At 39.3% G+C, this 15,067-nt stretch overlaps 1 protein-coding gene across 1 annotated transcript; it reads right to left on the bottom strand.

Moving 5' to 3' along the window:
* Window positions 1-1,307: 1,307 nt before the first annotated feature.
* Window positions 1,308-10,607, bottom strand: PLK2 (polo like kinase 2). Its single transcript, XM_015815141.1, has 14 exons — window positions 10,270-10,607; window positions 8,987-9,094; window positions 8,711-8,827; window positions 8,372-8,501; window positions 7,987-8,074; window positions 7,030-7,125; window positions 6,591-6,786; window positions 6,343-6,490; window positions 5,852-5,949; window positions 4,850-4,970; window positions 3,941-4,181; window positions 3,713-3,842; window positions 3,512-3,622; window positions 1,308-2,090 (listed from the first exon to the last, which is right to left on the bottom strand). The coding sequence occupies exons 1-14, from the start codon at window positions 10,540-10,542 to the stop codon at window positions 1,899-1,901; spliced, it is 2,049 nt and encodes a 682-aa protein (XP_015670627.1). The 5' UTR covers window positions 10,543-10,607; the 3' UTR covers window positions 1,308-1,898.
* Between the last annotated feature and the right edge of the window lie 4,460 nt (window positions 10,608-15,067).

Raw genomic sequence — 15,067 nt, 5'->3', positions numbered from 1 at the left:
CAATTTTATGTTTAGAAGACGTAGAATCAAGCTACGTGGTTAATATAGGCTGCAATATTTATCAGGCTATTCAAATGTTTACTGTAGCTGCATTGAGAAGCATTGTTAAAGGTACACAGACAAGCCAGAAGCTTTCTTTATAAAAGTTTTATCTAAGAGAACTGCAACTCACATTATGGAAGCTGTGGTTAACCTCCATCATATCTGGTGTTGGTTCATACCTTTCTCTAGCTAGATTTTGTTTATGTTGGCATTGGCCAAACTAATTGTTAATACAGTGCAGAATGGTATGTGCCTTTAATATTGCTTTGAATTCTCTGTTGTGCCAATTATCCCTCAGGCAAGAATAACTGTTGAATCATTTTATTTGCCTCAGTTAAGTAGGAAATCCCCAACATTTTTTTTTCCTTTTGTAAGACTAATCTGCCAAATTCTACATTCCTCCACAATGTATCAGGGTCATGATAGAGGTAATTAAGTGGAAAAAAAATCCAAGAAATAAATTAAGATGATGCCCTTTTTTCATGCACTATATAAGGCTGTCAGTGGAAAAGTGGAACATTATCTGTTAACACTATGTTTACTCAATTGTTAAATCTTTATGGATTCATAACAGGACCAATACTAGCATTCTTTTGTAATAATCTACAATTACAATTATCAATATTGTTAAAAAAGCGCAAGCCTATCAAAAAGGTATCCACATCCCATCCCATCCAAACTGTTTCTGATATTAAGCACATAGTATTCCTCTGGGCATATGTTTTCTTTCCTAATATTAAATATTATGATGGATGAGTCATAATAAAATATTGCATTCAGTTACATCAATCCTTAAAAAAAAGTTGGACCTTTTAAAAAATCCGTTTTTCTCTGTAATTTATACTTTGAGTCCACTTCTCCATTGAAAACCACAGCATGAAATTCCATAAACGGGGTGCCTAGCTTGTTTTCATCTGTATGAAAAAGTGCAAAGCAAAATTTTCTCCATCTTTCCTGATGGGAAAGGGCATTAAGTACCCCTGTTTTCATAAACTCATAGAAATTGTGTTAAAAGTATTATTTAATTCCTACTGTCCTACAGCCATACCACTATTAATATGGAGTTGTATAAGCAGGTCTATTAAGTAAGCAAAACTGTAGGTTTGGACAGGAAAGTTTGGTCTTTACTCATTCATAAGGCAGATTGCTGATTGCTAACTGTGAAAGGGAAGAAACAGCAATCAGACATTTTCCTGTGAGCATTGCCTTCTGCTTTTTCTTGGAACACAGTGCATGCCAGAGAAAAATCATATGGAAACCATCACTTCAGGTTTTCCCCACTCTTTATTGCCAACAAATGTATATTTAAAAATCACAATTACAAAAAAATGTATGTAATAAATACTTCGCTTTGGGCTGTAATAAATAAAAAAAGATTATTAACAAGGAATGCACTTTGCCAGCCACAAGTGTGATCAGTTCTTGGAAGAATTAAGAAAAGAAAAAAAATATGGCCATAGTTCACAGTTTAAGCAGCCATGAGGTGCCTCTTACAGATACTCCACAACAATGAGATCTCCCTCCCTCCCAATTCCTCAAGTGTTATTCACAGTTTCAAGTCCTCCAATAGAACAGTTTGCTGCAGAAAATATCTTCCAACTCAACTCTTTCAAAAGGAGTGAACCAAGGAAAGCTACATTCCAAAGGATTCCTGGTCACCACACCATTAATCCAACAAAGACTACAGGCTTCATGTCTGGTCCCAGCCCAGTACATAAGATGAGACATTTCATCGTACCAGTCCCTACTCCTCACACATCCATCAACATGCTAGGGTTTTGTTTTGTTTTTAAATCCAACTGCCTTCACTGCAGACTTCAGTGAGATAAGTCCTTTTTGGTTTTAGAAGAGTTCTTTTAATTACATCTTTGCAACAGCATGTTCAGTGCATATTCCATTCGATGCTTGAGTTCCAGAGAACATCCGGACATCAGAAGAGTTGTTAAACGAAATGTTGTAGATAACCTATCTTCATTAATATAGGTAAGAAGATATTCCTCATTTTGGTTGCAAATAATTATTTTTGTGTGATCATGGTAGAAGTTCACCTGAAAAAAATTAAGAATTGCAACTTATTGTGTTTGTTTCAACCATCCCATACAAAGACACTTAATATCTTTTATATTTGGGACCTACTCAGGAACTTATTAGGTAAATGCCTGCCATGTTGGGTCTCATTCAGGATGTATTGATTTAAATGGGTCTCTTGGAAAATGCCCAATAATTCCTGAAGGTCTCTGCATACTGATTATTACTCTTAAAGCCACATTGGTTTTTTAGTGACATGAAGAATTAAAATAAAAATTCTGGTCATGTATTGCTTAATCTACCTGCTTAAGAAACAACAAATTTCTCTAACTATAACAGCAAAATCCAAGCCAAGGCCCCTTTACTTGGAAGTTAACTTTTATTGTATATAGTAGGATTTAGATCTGTAAAGACAGTATAAAGTCACACTGTGCGTAGCTAAAGCATTCTGGAGCACTTTCTGTGACTTGAGGAGGTTTGATGTACAGTAAACTGAAAACTTTGCAGAAGGTAGTAGGCACTTTAGGAGCAAGGGGATGCTCAGCTAGCACCTGTTCACAACTCCTTAAAGCAGCTGTAACTTTTCCTAGTATTATGGAAGCCCAGACCAAATAAACAGTTTGTGGAAATGTTAAAAGAGAATCTAACTAGACATGGCACTATTATTATCCATAATGCTCCAATTCAGTAAATTGATACCTTTGATATTATTCTGTATTATATCTTTTCTGCACACCTTTTATGACAAGAAATCTTAATTTCAGTTTTTTTTTAATAGTCATGACTGATACTCTCAAGTATCACTTGAGTATGTCTAGTTTAATGGAGAGAAGGACGAGGAGGGACATGATAGCAGTGTTCCAATATCTCAGGGGCTGCCACAAAGAAGAGGGAGTCAAGCTATTCTCCAAAGCGCCTGAAGGCAGGACAACAAGCAACGGGTGGAAACTAACCAAAGAGAGAAGCAACCTAGAACTAAGGAGAAATTTCCTGAAAGTTAGAACAATTAACCAGTGGAACAACCTGCCTCCAGAAGTGGTGAATGCTCCAACACTGGAAGTTTTTAAGAAGAGACTGGATAGCCATTTGTCCGAAATGGTATAGGGTTTCCTGCCTGAGCAGGGGGTTGGACTGGATGACCTCCAAGGTCCCTTCCAACTTTACTATTATTATTATTAATTATGATGATGATGATGATGTTTTGAAAAAAGCCACTTTTGGTTAGTAAGCCCAAAAAACTAACAGTAGCTCATATTTTATGCAGGACAGCTGATTACTCTATTTATGTTATTTGCTGCAAAAGGAAATCAAAGCAACCTCCTTAGGTTGCTTGATGAGCATATAAAATCCTATATCCTCATGGATCTTCTGCCAGTGATACTAAGGGAACATTGTACAGAATCTTGAGTAAGCTCAGAGAAAATTTTGTTACTCAACCTACCTGAAACGTGCCATCATTGAAAAGCATCATCAATGCCTTATCAGATTTCAGCCACTGCAGGAGGTAAAGTCTTGGTCTGCGGACATCAGTGACACTGGGAAGATCCCCACCCTAAGAACAGCACATACCAAAGTTAGAACAGAGCTCATTATACAAGCTACCATGGAAGCCACATTTCCCACCTCTTTTGCTTTAACTTACATCCATGAGGTTTTCCTCCATGTAATGAGAAAAGTATTTTAAGACAGTGACTTGACTGATGAATTGTTCCGGGGCATCAGCAACAGAGAAAACTGAACACTGGCCAAGTTCTGCATAGTAATGGACTGTCCTGGAGGGCCAAAAGCAAAGACAAAGGTGTTAAGCTCAAGCAGATAATAGAACGGAAACTCATGCAACAGCCTGATTTATAATCAAACAACTACTCACTTTTTGTCCGGAAGAAGGCTCATGTGTGCACCATTGTTGAAGAGAACGCCCACAGTGTGGTCAGACAGCTGATAGCCAAAGCCATATTTGTTGGAGTAGTCTACCCACTTTGTGACCCATTGGAAAGAGACAGCCAGCTGTTCTTTGGGAATATGATCAGATTCCGGCATGTTCTGTAAACATCCACGCAACACTCTTGCGACAGTATCAGCCACACTTCCCATTGTACTATCTTCAAGACCTAGCAGGAAATAAAAGAGCTCATGAATAATGCTTTAAGTAGTGAAATTGACAAAAAAAATAGCCATGTCAATACAATGACTTGATCTCCCAAATTGCTCAGAGAAATAACATAAATTGCCTTAATACAGAGCTAAAACCATACTTCCTATAAAGGAAGCATAATTAAGAGATCCATCAGAATCTCAGCACTCCTCAAAACCCTGACCTCTTTGGGATCTTTTGAGAAAGATATAGCTTAACAGCCCAAGATGTCTCTGGAGATTCTCAGTCATCCAGATCACGGTTGTCCCAAAGGTGCTTTTTTTCAGGAGACAACTGAACTTTCTTATTTTTCTTTAAAGACATTTCGCTTCTTATCCAAGAAGCTTCTTCAGCTCTCACCGGTCAGAGCTGAAGAAGCTTCTTGGATGAGAAGTGAAACATCTTCAAAGAAAAACAAGAAAGTCCAGTTGCCTCCTGAAAAAAAGCACCTTTGGGATAACAGCCCAAGAGTTTTCCATCAGGTTTATGATTTTTTTTAGATATAGTACCATGGGTATAAGAGAGAAGAAAAAAAGACTTTCCAAAGACTGTATATTAGACTATTCTTTTGGCATTCATTTGGCATCCAGATTAAACTCACTATCCCACCTGTTCAACACTAGAAAACCCTTGTGCCGCACTTACATTCACTGCTGCTACTACAGCTTCCCAGAGTTCCTCGAACAATCATCCGGATTGCATCTATTTGCTTGGTTTCTGCTAGCACACTAGGTTTTGCTACAGTGGTGCTGGAAGGCTGGATCTCCTGGGGGGGGAAAGGGTATATATTTTTTTTATCTGAATCCAATGCCTGTTGCTACTCCATTTCTGAAAGTGCATAGCAAAAATGCTCATGACAGAAAAACATGTGAATTTAAACCTCTTTGTAAGGTTCCTATCAGTGAAGGCTTAGTCACTGAGTATCAGAGATGAAAAACACATTATTATTATTATTATTATTATTAATTATTATTATTATTATTATTATTATTATTATTATTATTATTATTATTATTATTATTATTATTATTATTATTATTATTATTATTATTATTATTATTATTATTATTATTATCATGAAAAGAATAGTGAGAATTTTATTTGATCCATGATTATGTGTCTGATCCCAGATGAATATACAAGTCAGTAGTAGTCCTTCAAATTACCTATTCCTAAATTTTGCAATGCATTCAAAAACTCAGACAAAAGAAAGTAATAAATTTGCACTGCATTTTAAAAAGTTTGCAAGCTGCTAAAAATATCTGAAAGGAATGAAAAACTATCACAAAAACTATCTTTGGGCATTTAACCCTGGAACATTACTTCCATTTCATATTTTAGTCAATGATCACTGAACTGTCTTACTCCATCCAATGGAGTGGAATGAAGCTTTCAATCACGGATGGAGTTCAGCATCTTAAGGATTGCATAGAGAAAAAAAACCAAAAAAACAGATGGTGGTTCATTTGTACTATTGAGATATGGAACAAACAGAAGCATGGAGTTCTTGCACCCAATTGTTAATGGTTACAATATTGTGCTCAAGCTTCTGATGCTCAAATTGTTTGCAAGTCCCTTCTAATTATGTTTAGAAATGCTCAAACTTTCAGAAGAATGTAGAATACTACATGAGTAATTTCTGCTTACCTCGTCAGGTCTGTGTTTCAGGGTCTGCTGAGTTATTGAGGTCTTCTTTAAGTCATGCCTAAGTTTATATATTTCTTCATCTTCCTTGGCCAATCGATCTGGGAAATTAAAAAAAATACAGATCCATTAAATTTGATACTTAAATCTACAGAACACTGTGTATTTGTTGGGCAAGCTTCTTAGCTTCGTCTTGCAATCTAATCATTACCAAGAGCTGCACAGCACAAACTACACTTTCCAGCCAATAATTAACTGATAATGACTGGCACTACTGTTTATTAGCAGGAGAACCTAAAATCTTAGTTGTTCCTGTATCCCAGCACCACCAGTTATTTAGGAACAGGGCTAGTTGATTACTAAGTATCCATCACTTCTGGACAGAGGGAAGCTAAGCATGCTAAAATTGTACTGCAAACATGCAATCAGATTTTTTTATTTTTTTTTAAAAAGCACTTTCAGCAAAGATCCCCCAGATATAAATAGATGCATACTGTGTACGTCAAAGTATCTTGATTTTTCCTTCTTGCCCCCAAAGAGAGCTGCAGCAGCCTTTTTGAAGAAATTCTTAGCCGGACTTGACAAGTTGAAGTCAGGAATTGTGTGACAACAGCTAGGTGGAAGTCGGTCTGGAGTGAAACCCTGTAGAAAGAGAATATACAAACACACAATCATTTGTTGGCAGCCAGCATCATTACTGAAAGAAGAAACTCTACAAAAAAGCATAAATACTACAACTTACCAAGAAGAAGTCATGCCGAACAATGTCATCTAAGCTGGGGCGGTCTTCTGGATTTTTCGACAGCATGCTTGCAATCAAATGTTTTGCAGGAGGCAATAAAGATGATGGTAAAGAATATTTTGCTTCTCTAATGCATCGATAAGTCTCCTTTAAGTTGGTTGTTTCAAATGGAGGCCTTCCCAATAACATTGTATACCTGTAAGAAGACACAGGACTTTTATCTACCAGATAAAAAAATGAGCAATCTCTTTATGAAAGTACAGAGATCCCAGAGGTCAAAATGATAGAAAACACATCACACATTACTTTATACCAATATAGCGCAACACATGCCCACGTGGTGTGATTTTAACAAAACACAACCCTTAACACAACCAGTTTTCCATTATTTCAAGTACTGGCTTGAAAATCCAGCTTAATATCCTCAAGAAATACTCACATGACACAGCCCAAGGCCCATATGTCAGATTCACAGCCGTGACCTTGTTTATTAAGGACTTCTGGGGAAAGGTAATTTGGTGTGCCACAGATCGTTCTGAAATGGAGTAAAATCAAAATTTAGAATCTATCAGTTCAGAAGAATAAACTGTTGTCTAAGTCATTCCTATCACCCAAAGCTCTGGCTGATCTGGAACAAGCTGAGCAGCGTTAGAACTAGTTAGCACTGTGATGAAATCACCAGGAAATGTAAGTGTACAGGCTAGACTAGGAAGTTGAACAGCACATCTGAAGGCATCTTTATTTATTGCCAAAGAAACTATGTGAAACATTTACATGGTCACCAAGACTTGAACTTGAGGGAAATTTTACTTTTATTAGTTTGGCTCTTAGTTCCATACTGGGAAGGTTCACTGTTAACCCCTTTCTAATTCTTTATTCAAACTGCCTCAAATTATCCTTAACTATATATATGTCATAAAATAGGTTATATATAGATTCATTATGGTTTTAAATAATAGTTTTGTTATTACTACAGAAGACTCAATAACTGCCATCCTTAAGGCAATTCAATTAGTTAACATTCTCTACATCCATCTGTGTCCTGTAATACTCTGGAATTATTCAGAGATAGAAGACAGCATGAGTTGACCCTAAGAGATGAGAAACTTGTGACCTCCGTGTTGTTAGTAATTATCACTGCTAGCAGCCTCAGATAATGTGGCTCATGTTACGAGATGCTGGAAAATGCATTAAGACCTAAAAGACCAGTCACATCTAAAGAAAATTATACAAGTGGAAAGTGTGATACTGCCGAGTCATCAGATATCATGTCTTAAAGGCCAATCTTTGCATACTATGGAAGCCTTCATCTCTCCTAATGTACAACCCAAGACTTCAAAGCTAGGCAAGAGAAGGCATTGAACCCAGATCATTGTCCTCTTTCTTAAAGCCTTACCTTCTCCTATGTTCCAATGGTTCAAGCCTTGCAGCCAGACCGAAGTCACCCACTTTCAATTCCATGGCATCATTAATGAAGAAATTACCTACAGATAAGAGTGAAAAAGAGAGAGCTGAGTACCAGTTGATTAACATATTAGACAAGTACTGGCTTGTGTCTAGAGGAGGTCAGCAAATAGCTAGCAACTTTTATTTATGAATGACTACTTAATGCTATTACTCAAGCATTCCAAGGCTCTCTTACCAGATGAGCTGATTGTATTTATTAATCTCTGGGAGTGCAATATAAACAGCAGAAGTAAAACAATGCATGGGGGGTGGGAACCCATCCTGTTCTTCCTATATCCAATACAAGCCAGATATGGGAGAGAACATAAGCTTACCTAGCTTCAAATCTCGATGCAAGATCTCTTGCTCATGAAGGTATTTTAGTCCTGATACAATCTGCCTTAGATAGTATCGCACTTCTGGTGCCGTCAATACCTTTCTTGCTTTCAAGATGTGAGCCATAGACTAATAGGAAGAAAAATATATATAAAAGACAGAGAAAGTTACACTGCTGAAACCACACATTAAGCCTGAGCATATGTAAACAAAAATACCAGCATTAGGGGAAGGAATAAAGACTGCCTCTGGAAGATACCTTTTACATTTTAAACATTTTTACATTAGCTGCTGCTTCCATGTAAGTGAATACTGGATTTCGTTCAATGGATGCTCACCCTTCGGCTGCAGTATTCTAGGAGAATATAAATGTTCTCCTTGTCTTCAAAGTAGTGGAAGAACTGGACAATATGTCTATGGTTGAGCATTCTGTGCAATTCAATCTCTTTATCAATCTGAAAAGGACGGGAGGCAAACAAAAGGATTATTGGCATTGCTTCCTGCCATCCGTGGGAAGAAAGGATTTACACGTGAGCAAGCCACTGCAGGAAAAGGGAAGGGCCACCCAAGCATTTGAAGAGATTCCTGAAAGGAGAGTCACAGTCAACACACACCTTTTCTCTTTGATGAGGTTTGGCTACTCGGCTGTGAGGAATGATCTTTGCAGCATAGACTTTGTTTGTGGTCAGATCCGTCATCTCGTAACATTTTGCAAAGCCACCCTACAGACACAAAGCAGAGAAAGCACATTAGATGAGAAAGCAAGATATTCCCCCTTCCCTTTGAGGAGTCTAAATCAACTGGGAAATCACACACACACACACACACACAACAAGGCATGTAATTATGAACAACAGATCAGCCACAATGAGTCCAAGATGTTGATGAGGATTGGAGTTTTTTTCCCCCAAATCTGACCTAAATTTTTACCACAGGCGACCTAAGAATACCTTTCTGCTAACATTTAAAAATGAATCCAATCTACTCAGCTCCAAACAAATCATCACACAAAGGCAAACTAACAATGTTTCGGTATAGCAGGGCAACAGATCTCCTTTCCGTGCATTCCCAACCCTACCATACAGGAATCCAGCAATTTCCCTACACATACAGACAAAAGCAGGTCACAGTTCTCTATTGTATCTATATGCTGACAAAAAGAAAAGGGGAAAGAAAAAAAGAAAAATCCAGATGTTTGGATTCCTGCTTTGTGGAAATGCCTATTGCATCTACTTCTCTCCCATAATGGCATGTATACCATCCCTCACTCTAAATGGAAGCCACAATCTGTCTGTGTGTAGGAGTTTTTCACATCCTTTTGTGAAACCACCTCTCCAGACAGGCGGCTTATGTGTGTCACAGGATCTCTAATAGCAACAGCCAGGGCTTTTGGAAGTGCTTCAAGTGAGCCAGGCGACACAGGAAAGAGGTGGAGGGGGGAGAGAGAGAAAAGAGAAGGCAAATCCAGGAGACGGGGATCACAAATGACCGAATATGCTTTTAATATCTATTTATCCTTCCATTCGTTTATCCTTCCTTTCCCCCCCCCCCTTAAGACCACAAGAGAAATAGAGGCAAGAAAGCAAAGGGGTTAGAAGGAGGAAAGGCTGTACGAGGAGGGAAGAAATGGGAACGTAACTCGATCGGGTGCCTCGAGGCGAGGAGAGTCACCGAGAACTATGCAAGACCGTAACAAACAATAATTCAAATGCCAAAACGGCGATGAGGCAAGAGCGCACATTTGGGGACGGACGGGGGGGGGGGGTGAGGAGGGGAAGGCATCAACTAGCTGCCGGAGCCCTCATTTGCAGCCATCTCCGTGTTTCACGACCAGTCCAAGCTCAGCCACGCTCCTAAACGCTAAAGCCGCCCCTCTCTACTGCCGCCGGGCATTTACCTTTCCCAGCACTTTCCCGCGGCAATATCTCCTTCCCGTGGTAGGGTCGGTAATAATCCGAGAAATCTCGGGAGCCGAATGCGAGTGGTGGTGGTGGTGATGGTGGTGGTGGTCGGAGGACTCCGCCGCCTTCTTTCTTCGCGAGTCCCCGCCGCAGGCTTTACTCAGCGCCTGCTCCCCCATCTTACTACTGCCGCCGCTACCGCCACCACCACCTCCTCCACTAGCTGCTGTACTGCCCGGCTGATAAGCGATAGTCCTCAGTAAATCCATTGCTCCTTCGGCTGGCCCTTCCCAGCGCCCCAAGCCCGCTCCTTCCCTCCCGGCTCCGCTCTCCCGACAGCTGTGCGAAGCGTTCGGCGGTTCGGCATCCTTTTATAGGGCAACAGCAGGCCCCGCCCAGGCGCTGACGTCACAAACCCTAGTTGTCGCTCCGTCCCCGCCCACCCAGGTGAAGTTCTGCGCGGGTTGGCCTGGACTGTGGAGTTCAGCGTGACGCCGCGGCCCGCGAGGCGGGCTGGTGTGCGCTGCTCCAAGGTCGAGCGCTCTTGGCGGGGGGAAGAGAGCTTGGCTCTGTTTGATAACAAGCCTCTGTTCCAGCTCGATCCTGTTCGCTGCTTGAACCCTGCGGGATTTGCTTCCAGTCAAAGGCGGCGGTTTTTAACCTCCCCTATACTCCCGATCGTTCCAAACAGACCAGCCAGGGCAGTCAAATGGATATTCATATAAAATTATGATTGTGACCCCGAATAAATAAATAATCCATCCAGATCTGAAAATTAGGGTTGCCAGGTGTCCACTATTTGAGCGGACAGTCCACTTTTTTCACATTATGTTCACTATTTTTTTTCACAAAATAGTGGACATTTTTTTTATTCAAAAGCTTTATGATAAAATGGTACGTAATCTAAAGCTGTACAGTCTACTTTTTTTTACTACTTAACACACACACACACCCGCTTGTCCGCTATTTTTTGGAAGCAGACCTGGCAACCCTACTGAAAATTGAAGTTGAAAGATTATGGCATGAACTAGCCACGGTGATCTATAGTGGTTGCTGGCACACTGGGTGCCATACTAACAAATCTTGGACGATACTTAAAAAAAATCTGCATGTTAACAAAATTTCCACCTGTAAATTACAAAAGGCCACATTGCTTGGATCTGCACAGGTACTATGTTGATATATTACAACATCCTAGGATATTGGGAAGAAGTCACTGTATGAAGATCACACTAGCTGAAGAATTTGCAGCTGTGATTTCACATTGCTGCATATATAACAATATAAGGGTTGAGGAAAAGAAACTGGAAAAATTAGAAATACCAGAACTTGCAGATCAAAGTTGAACACTTAATGGAAAAATGAATCAGTTTTTATACCGATTGCCATTGGAGCGCTTGGACCAATATCTAAAGCAGGGGTCCCCAACCTTTGGACCTAATGGGCCATGATGGGTTCGCAACCGAGCCACAGAAACGGCCAGCAAGCGCGAGCACGCACACACATCCTGAGGAACGGGTGAGCGCACGCTCATTTAAGTGAGCACTTGCACGGAACAATCCCCTCTTCCCCCTCCCCTCTCACCAGTCCACAAAGCCAGAAACATTGGGGAACTTGATCTAAAGGATTTCCTCGATATTGGGAAATATTGAATTTATCAGACCTGAACACCCTAATTTTACAAAAAAACTATCCTACTTGGAACTGCCTATATTCTTAGACCAGGGGTCGGCAACCTTGGCTCTTTTATGACTCGTGGACTTCAACTCCCAGAATTCCTGAGCCAGCTATGCTGGCTCAGGAATTCTGGGAGTTGAAGTCCACGAGTCATAAAAGAGCCAAGGTTGCCTACCCCTGTCTTAGACGCTACCTTAATAATTAATAATACCTTAATAATAATTCTTGGGTCCTTGGTTAGAACTTTAATTATTGTTTCCACCAGTCTTAGACTCTGAATCTAACTGTAGATTACCCATACATAATAGGTCCTTGGGAAGGACTTAATAAGTGGACAAAAATGCCAAATCCAGTCTAAACATCTGGCTGATTGTGACCCATAAACGTGTATGCCACCCAATTTTTAACAACTGTGGGAGGCTCTCTATCCAGTCTAAGTTGTTTAGTATTTGATGTGGTAGATAGTGCAAACTCCAAAAGTCTACAGAGTACAGTAAACATGGCTTACTTAACTCTTGTGTTCTTTAAACACAACGAAAATGCTAAAAAAAAGCAGGGAAAAAGAATTATTAACTTTATTCTTCAGAGAAAAGTTTAATGTGAATCGGATCACTGTGACTTTTCACCAAATTTTGGTTAAAAGATGTCTTAGCAAGATGTCTGGTGTCTTAGCATTATGTAAGAATCAGCTTCTTATTTTTAAAGACAGGCCACATTGCTTGGATCTGCAATGGGTATACAAAAATTAAGCCCCAAAGACAATACATTTTATAAATAACCTTAAATGTTTGTATTAGTTGCTAGTTTCTTTTAAACACTTCCTTACTCATTTAACATATGGTCTTTGAACATTCCTAAGTATAGTGCAGTAATACCTTCCCTAATTGTGACTGGCCTTTTGGAAGCATTGGTGGGATTCAAATATGTGAACAACAGTTTCTCTGTGTGGATGCCACTTCTGGAAGTCCATTCTGGGCCTGCGCAACAAAAAATTAGTTACCGGTTCTGCCAAAGTGGTGAGAATCAGCTGAATCCCACCACTAGTTGGAGGGTAAATTTGTACACTTGCATGTATATGTAAATACAGACAGACAGACTTACTGGATACAACTCATTATCAGTGTAATACCATAGGCAGGGAAGTACAATGACCTGGATTTTTCAAAGGGGAAAAGGTGATTTGGAGTGCATTTGGATGCACACATCCAAACTCCTTAAATCAGAAGCAGACTATTCATAATATTTGTATTCCTAATACTTAAATAGCAAGAAGAACTGATAGCAGATGGACCAAGGCAGTTATAGAATGGATCCCACTTGATAGAAAGCATCTGCAAAAGAGACCTTAAACAAGATGGAGTGACGACATCAGCAAGTATTGCGGGCCCAACTAGCAAAGGAAAGCTCAGGATCATATTGGTTGGAAACACCCAGAAGAGGCCTTCATCCTGCAGTGGATAGACAATGGCTAAAATGATGATGATGGTGATGATGATGATGATGATGATGATGATGATGATGATGATGATGATGGTGGTGGTGGTGGTGATGGTGAATACTTAAATTCACATGCTTCAAACTTCAAAATTGATTCTGCAAATTCTCTTGGATAAAATTGGTTATAACGTAACATACTAATAAAGATATAACTCTCTCTCCCTTACATCTACAATTGTGGCAACTGTGGTCGTTTCTTCGGGGTTGGCATTGCTTTCTGTGAAATGGAAGAGCTGGTTAGCATTTATTGTAAAACCTGCCATTTCATTAAAGCACTAGATAACAAAGCACAAGGAATCAGGAACTCAAACGCAGAAGGAGAAACTAAAGAGTCATAATAAAAGAACCACTTATTGTGATAGCCTAGAAACTAGATTTGTTAGAACCATTGTTTCCTTCTCCTCTGTAAAATCCTACTGATTGATCTTCTAAATGTGATCTCTTGGTTGGAGAAATCCTGCCAATCAGTTGTTCGGAGCTTAAGACTCTAACTGTTGCTAAGTAGGTTACTTACTGTTGCTAAAGTAACTAGGAATTATTCCTCTGTATGGTTAAAAGAAACAGGAGCGACCCCTTGTGATGCATTTCAATACTACAGGTTAAACAATTACCCTGCCAAATAGAATGGTATATTCTAAGAGACTGGCACAGCCAAGCGACCAAATTGTTATAGCATGATAATTGTGTCTACTTTGGTCTAGTCTTGTTAGAATCCACTTGTTTCTTTGTATGTTTTAAAAAACAATGTTCTCATTTGTTCAGTTCAGTTGATAAAACCACACTGGATAATTTGGCAAAGAGAAATTGATTTTCAAACATATCTGGCTGACTTGAAAACCTGAATTAGACTAACTACTTGCCATCTTTAAGTGCTGTCCACTTGTGCCATTGTCAATCACTTTGGTTCTAGTGTTCCAGTTGCCTGCCTTGCTGTCTAATATGCCATGTTAGGGTACATGTTTTTGCCCATACAAATGTGTTGACATAGTAGCATCAAGGTGGGAGCAACTGCGGTTCTTCCTATACAATTGAATATTTGCAAACAGCATGTATGATTTTAAGTTTTACAAAAATGTTCCAACAAATTGATATTTGAAAAACAATTAATCCACAGATTAAACATAAAATGGTGCATACAACAAGCCTCATAAGAATTCAGTCCCTAACTTGAAAGCAGGGACATAGTTGGCATCGTTTAGCTGTCCTTTCCCACCAGGAACTAATAAGTATTTTGATAAATTTATTAGATATATTTTGATAACCTTATTAGATTTTTTATACTAAAAAAAATAAAAACTAACAGTAACTAATTAGCAATTAAGTTAAGAGAAAGAAAAGAAGTAAAGAAAGATAATCTTTCTTTCATCCAGTTTTGGTCACCACAATATAAAAAAGATGTTGAGACTCTAGAAAGAGCAACAAAGATGATTAGGGGACTGGAGGCTAAAGCATATAAGGAAAGGCTGCTGGAATTGGGTATGTCTAGTTTAATGAAGAGAAAGACGAGGGGGGACATGATAGCAATGTTCCAATATCTCAGGGGCTGCCACAAAGAAGAGGGAGTCAAGCTATTCTCCAAAGCGCCTGAAGGCAGGACAAGAAGCAATGGGTGGAAATTAA

This window comes from Protobothrops mucrosquamatus, unplaced genomic scaffold (assembly GCF_001527695.2).
Source record: "Protobothrops mucrosquamatus isolate PMUCROS unplaced genomic scaffold, P.Mucros_1.0 scaffold318, whole genome shotgun sequence".
Taxonomy (NCBI): Eukaryota; Metazoa; Chordata; class Lepidosauria; order Squamata; family Viperidae; genus Protobothrops; species Protobothrops mucrosquamatus.
This window is presented reverse-complemented; position numbering and strand designations above follow the sequence as displayed.

Coding starts and splice junctions, on each gene's coding strand:
- PLK2 (XM_015815141.1), bottom strand. CDS start 10,542: ATGGATTTACTGAGGACTATCGCTTATCAGCCGGGCAGTACAGCAGCT. Junction 6,491..6,590: donor TTCGGCATGACTTCTTCTTG/GTAAGTTGTAGT, acceptor CTCTTTCTACAG/GGTTTCACTCCAGACCGACT. Junction 3,623..3,712: donor TGGAGGAAAACCTCATGGAT/GTAAGTTAAAGC, acceptor TGCTGTTCTTAG/GGTGGGGATCTTCCCAGTGT.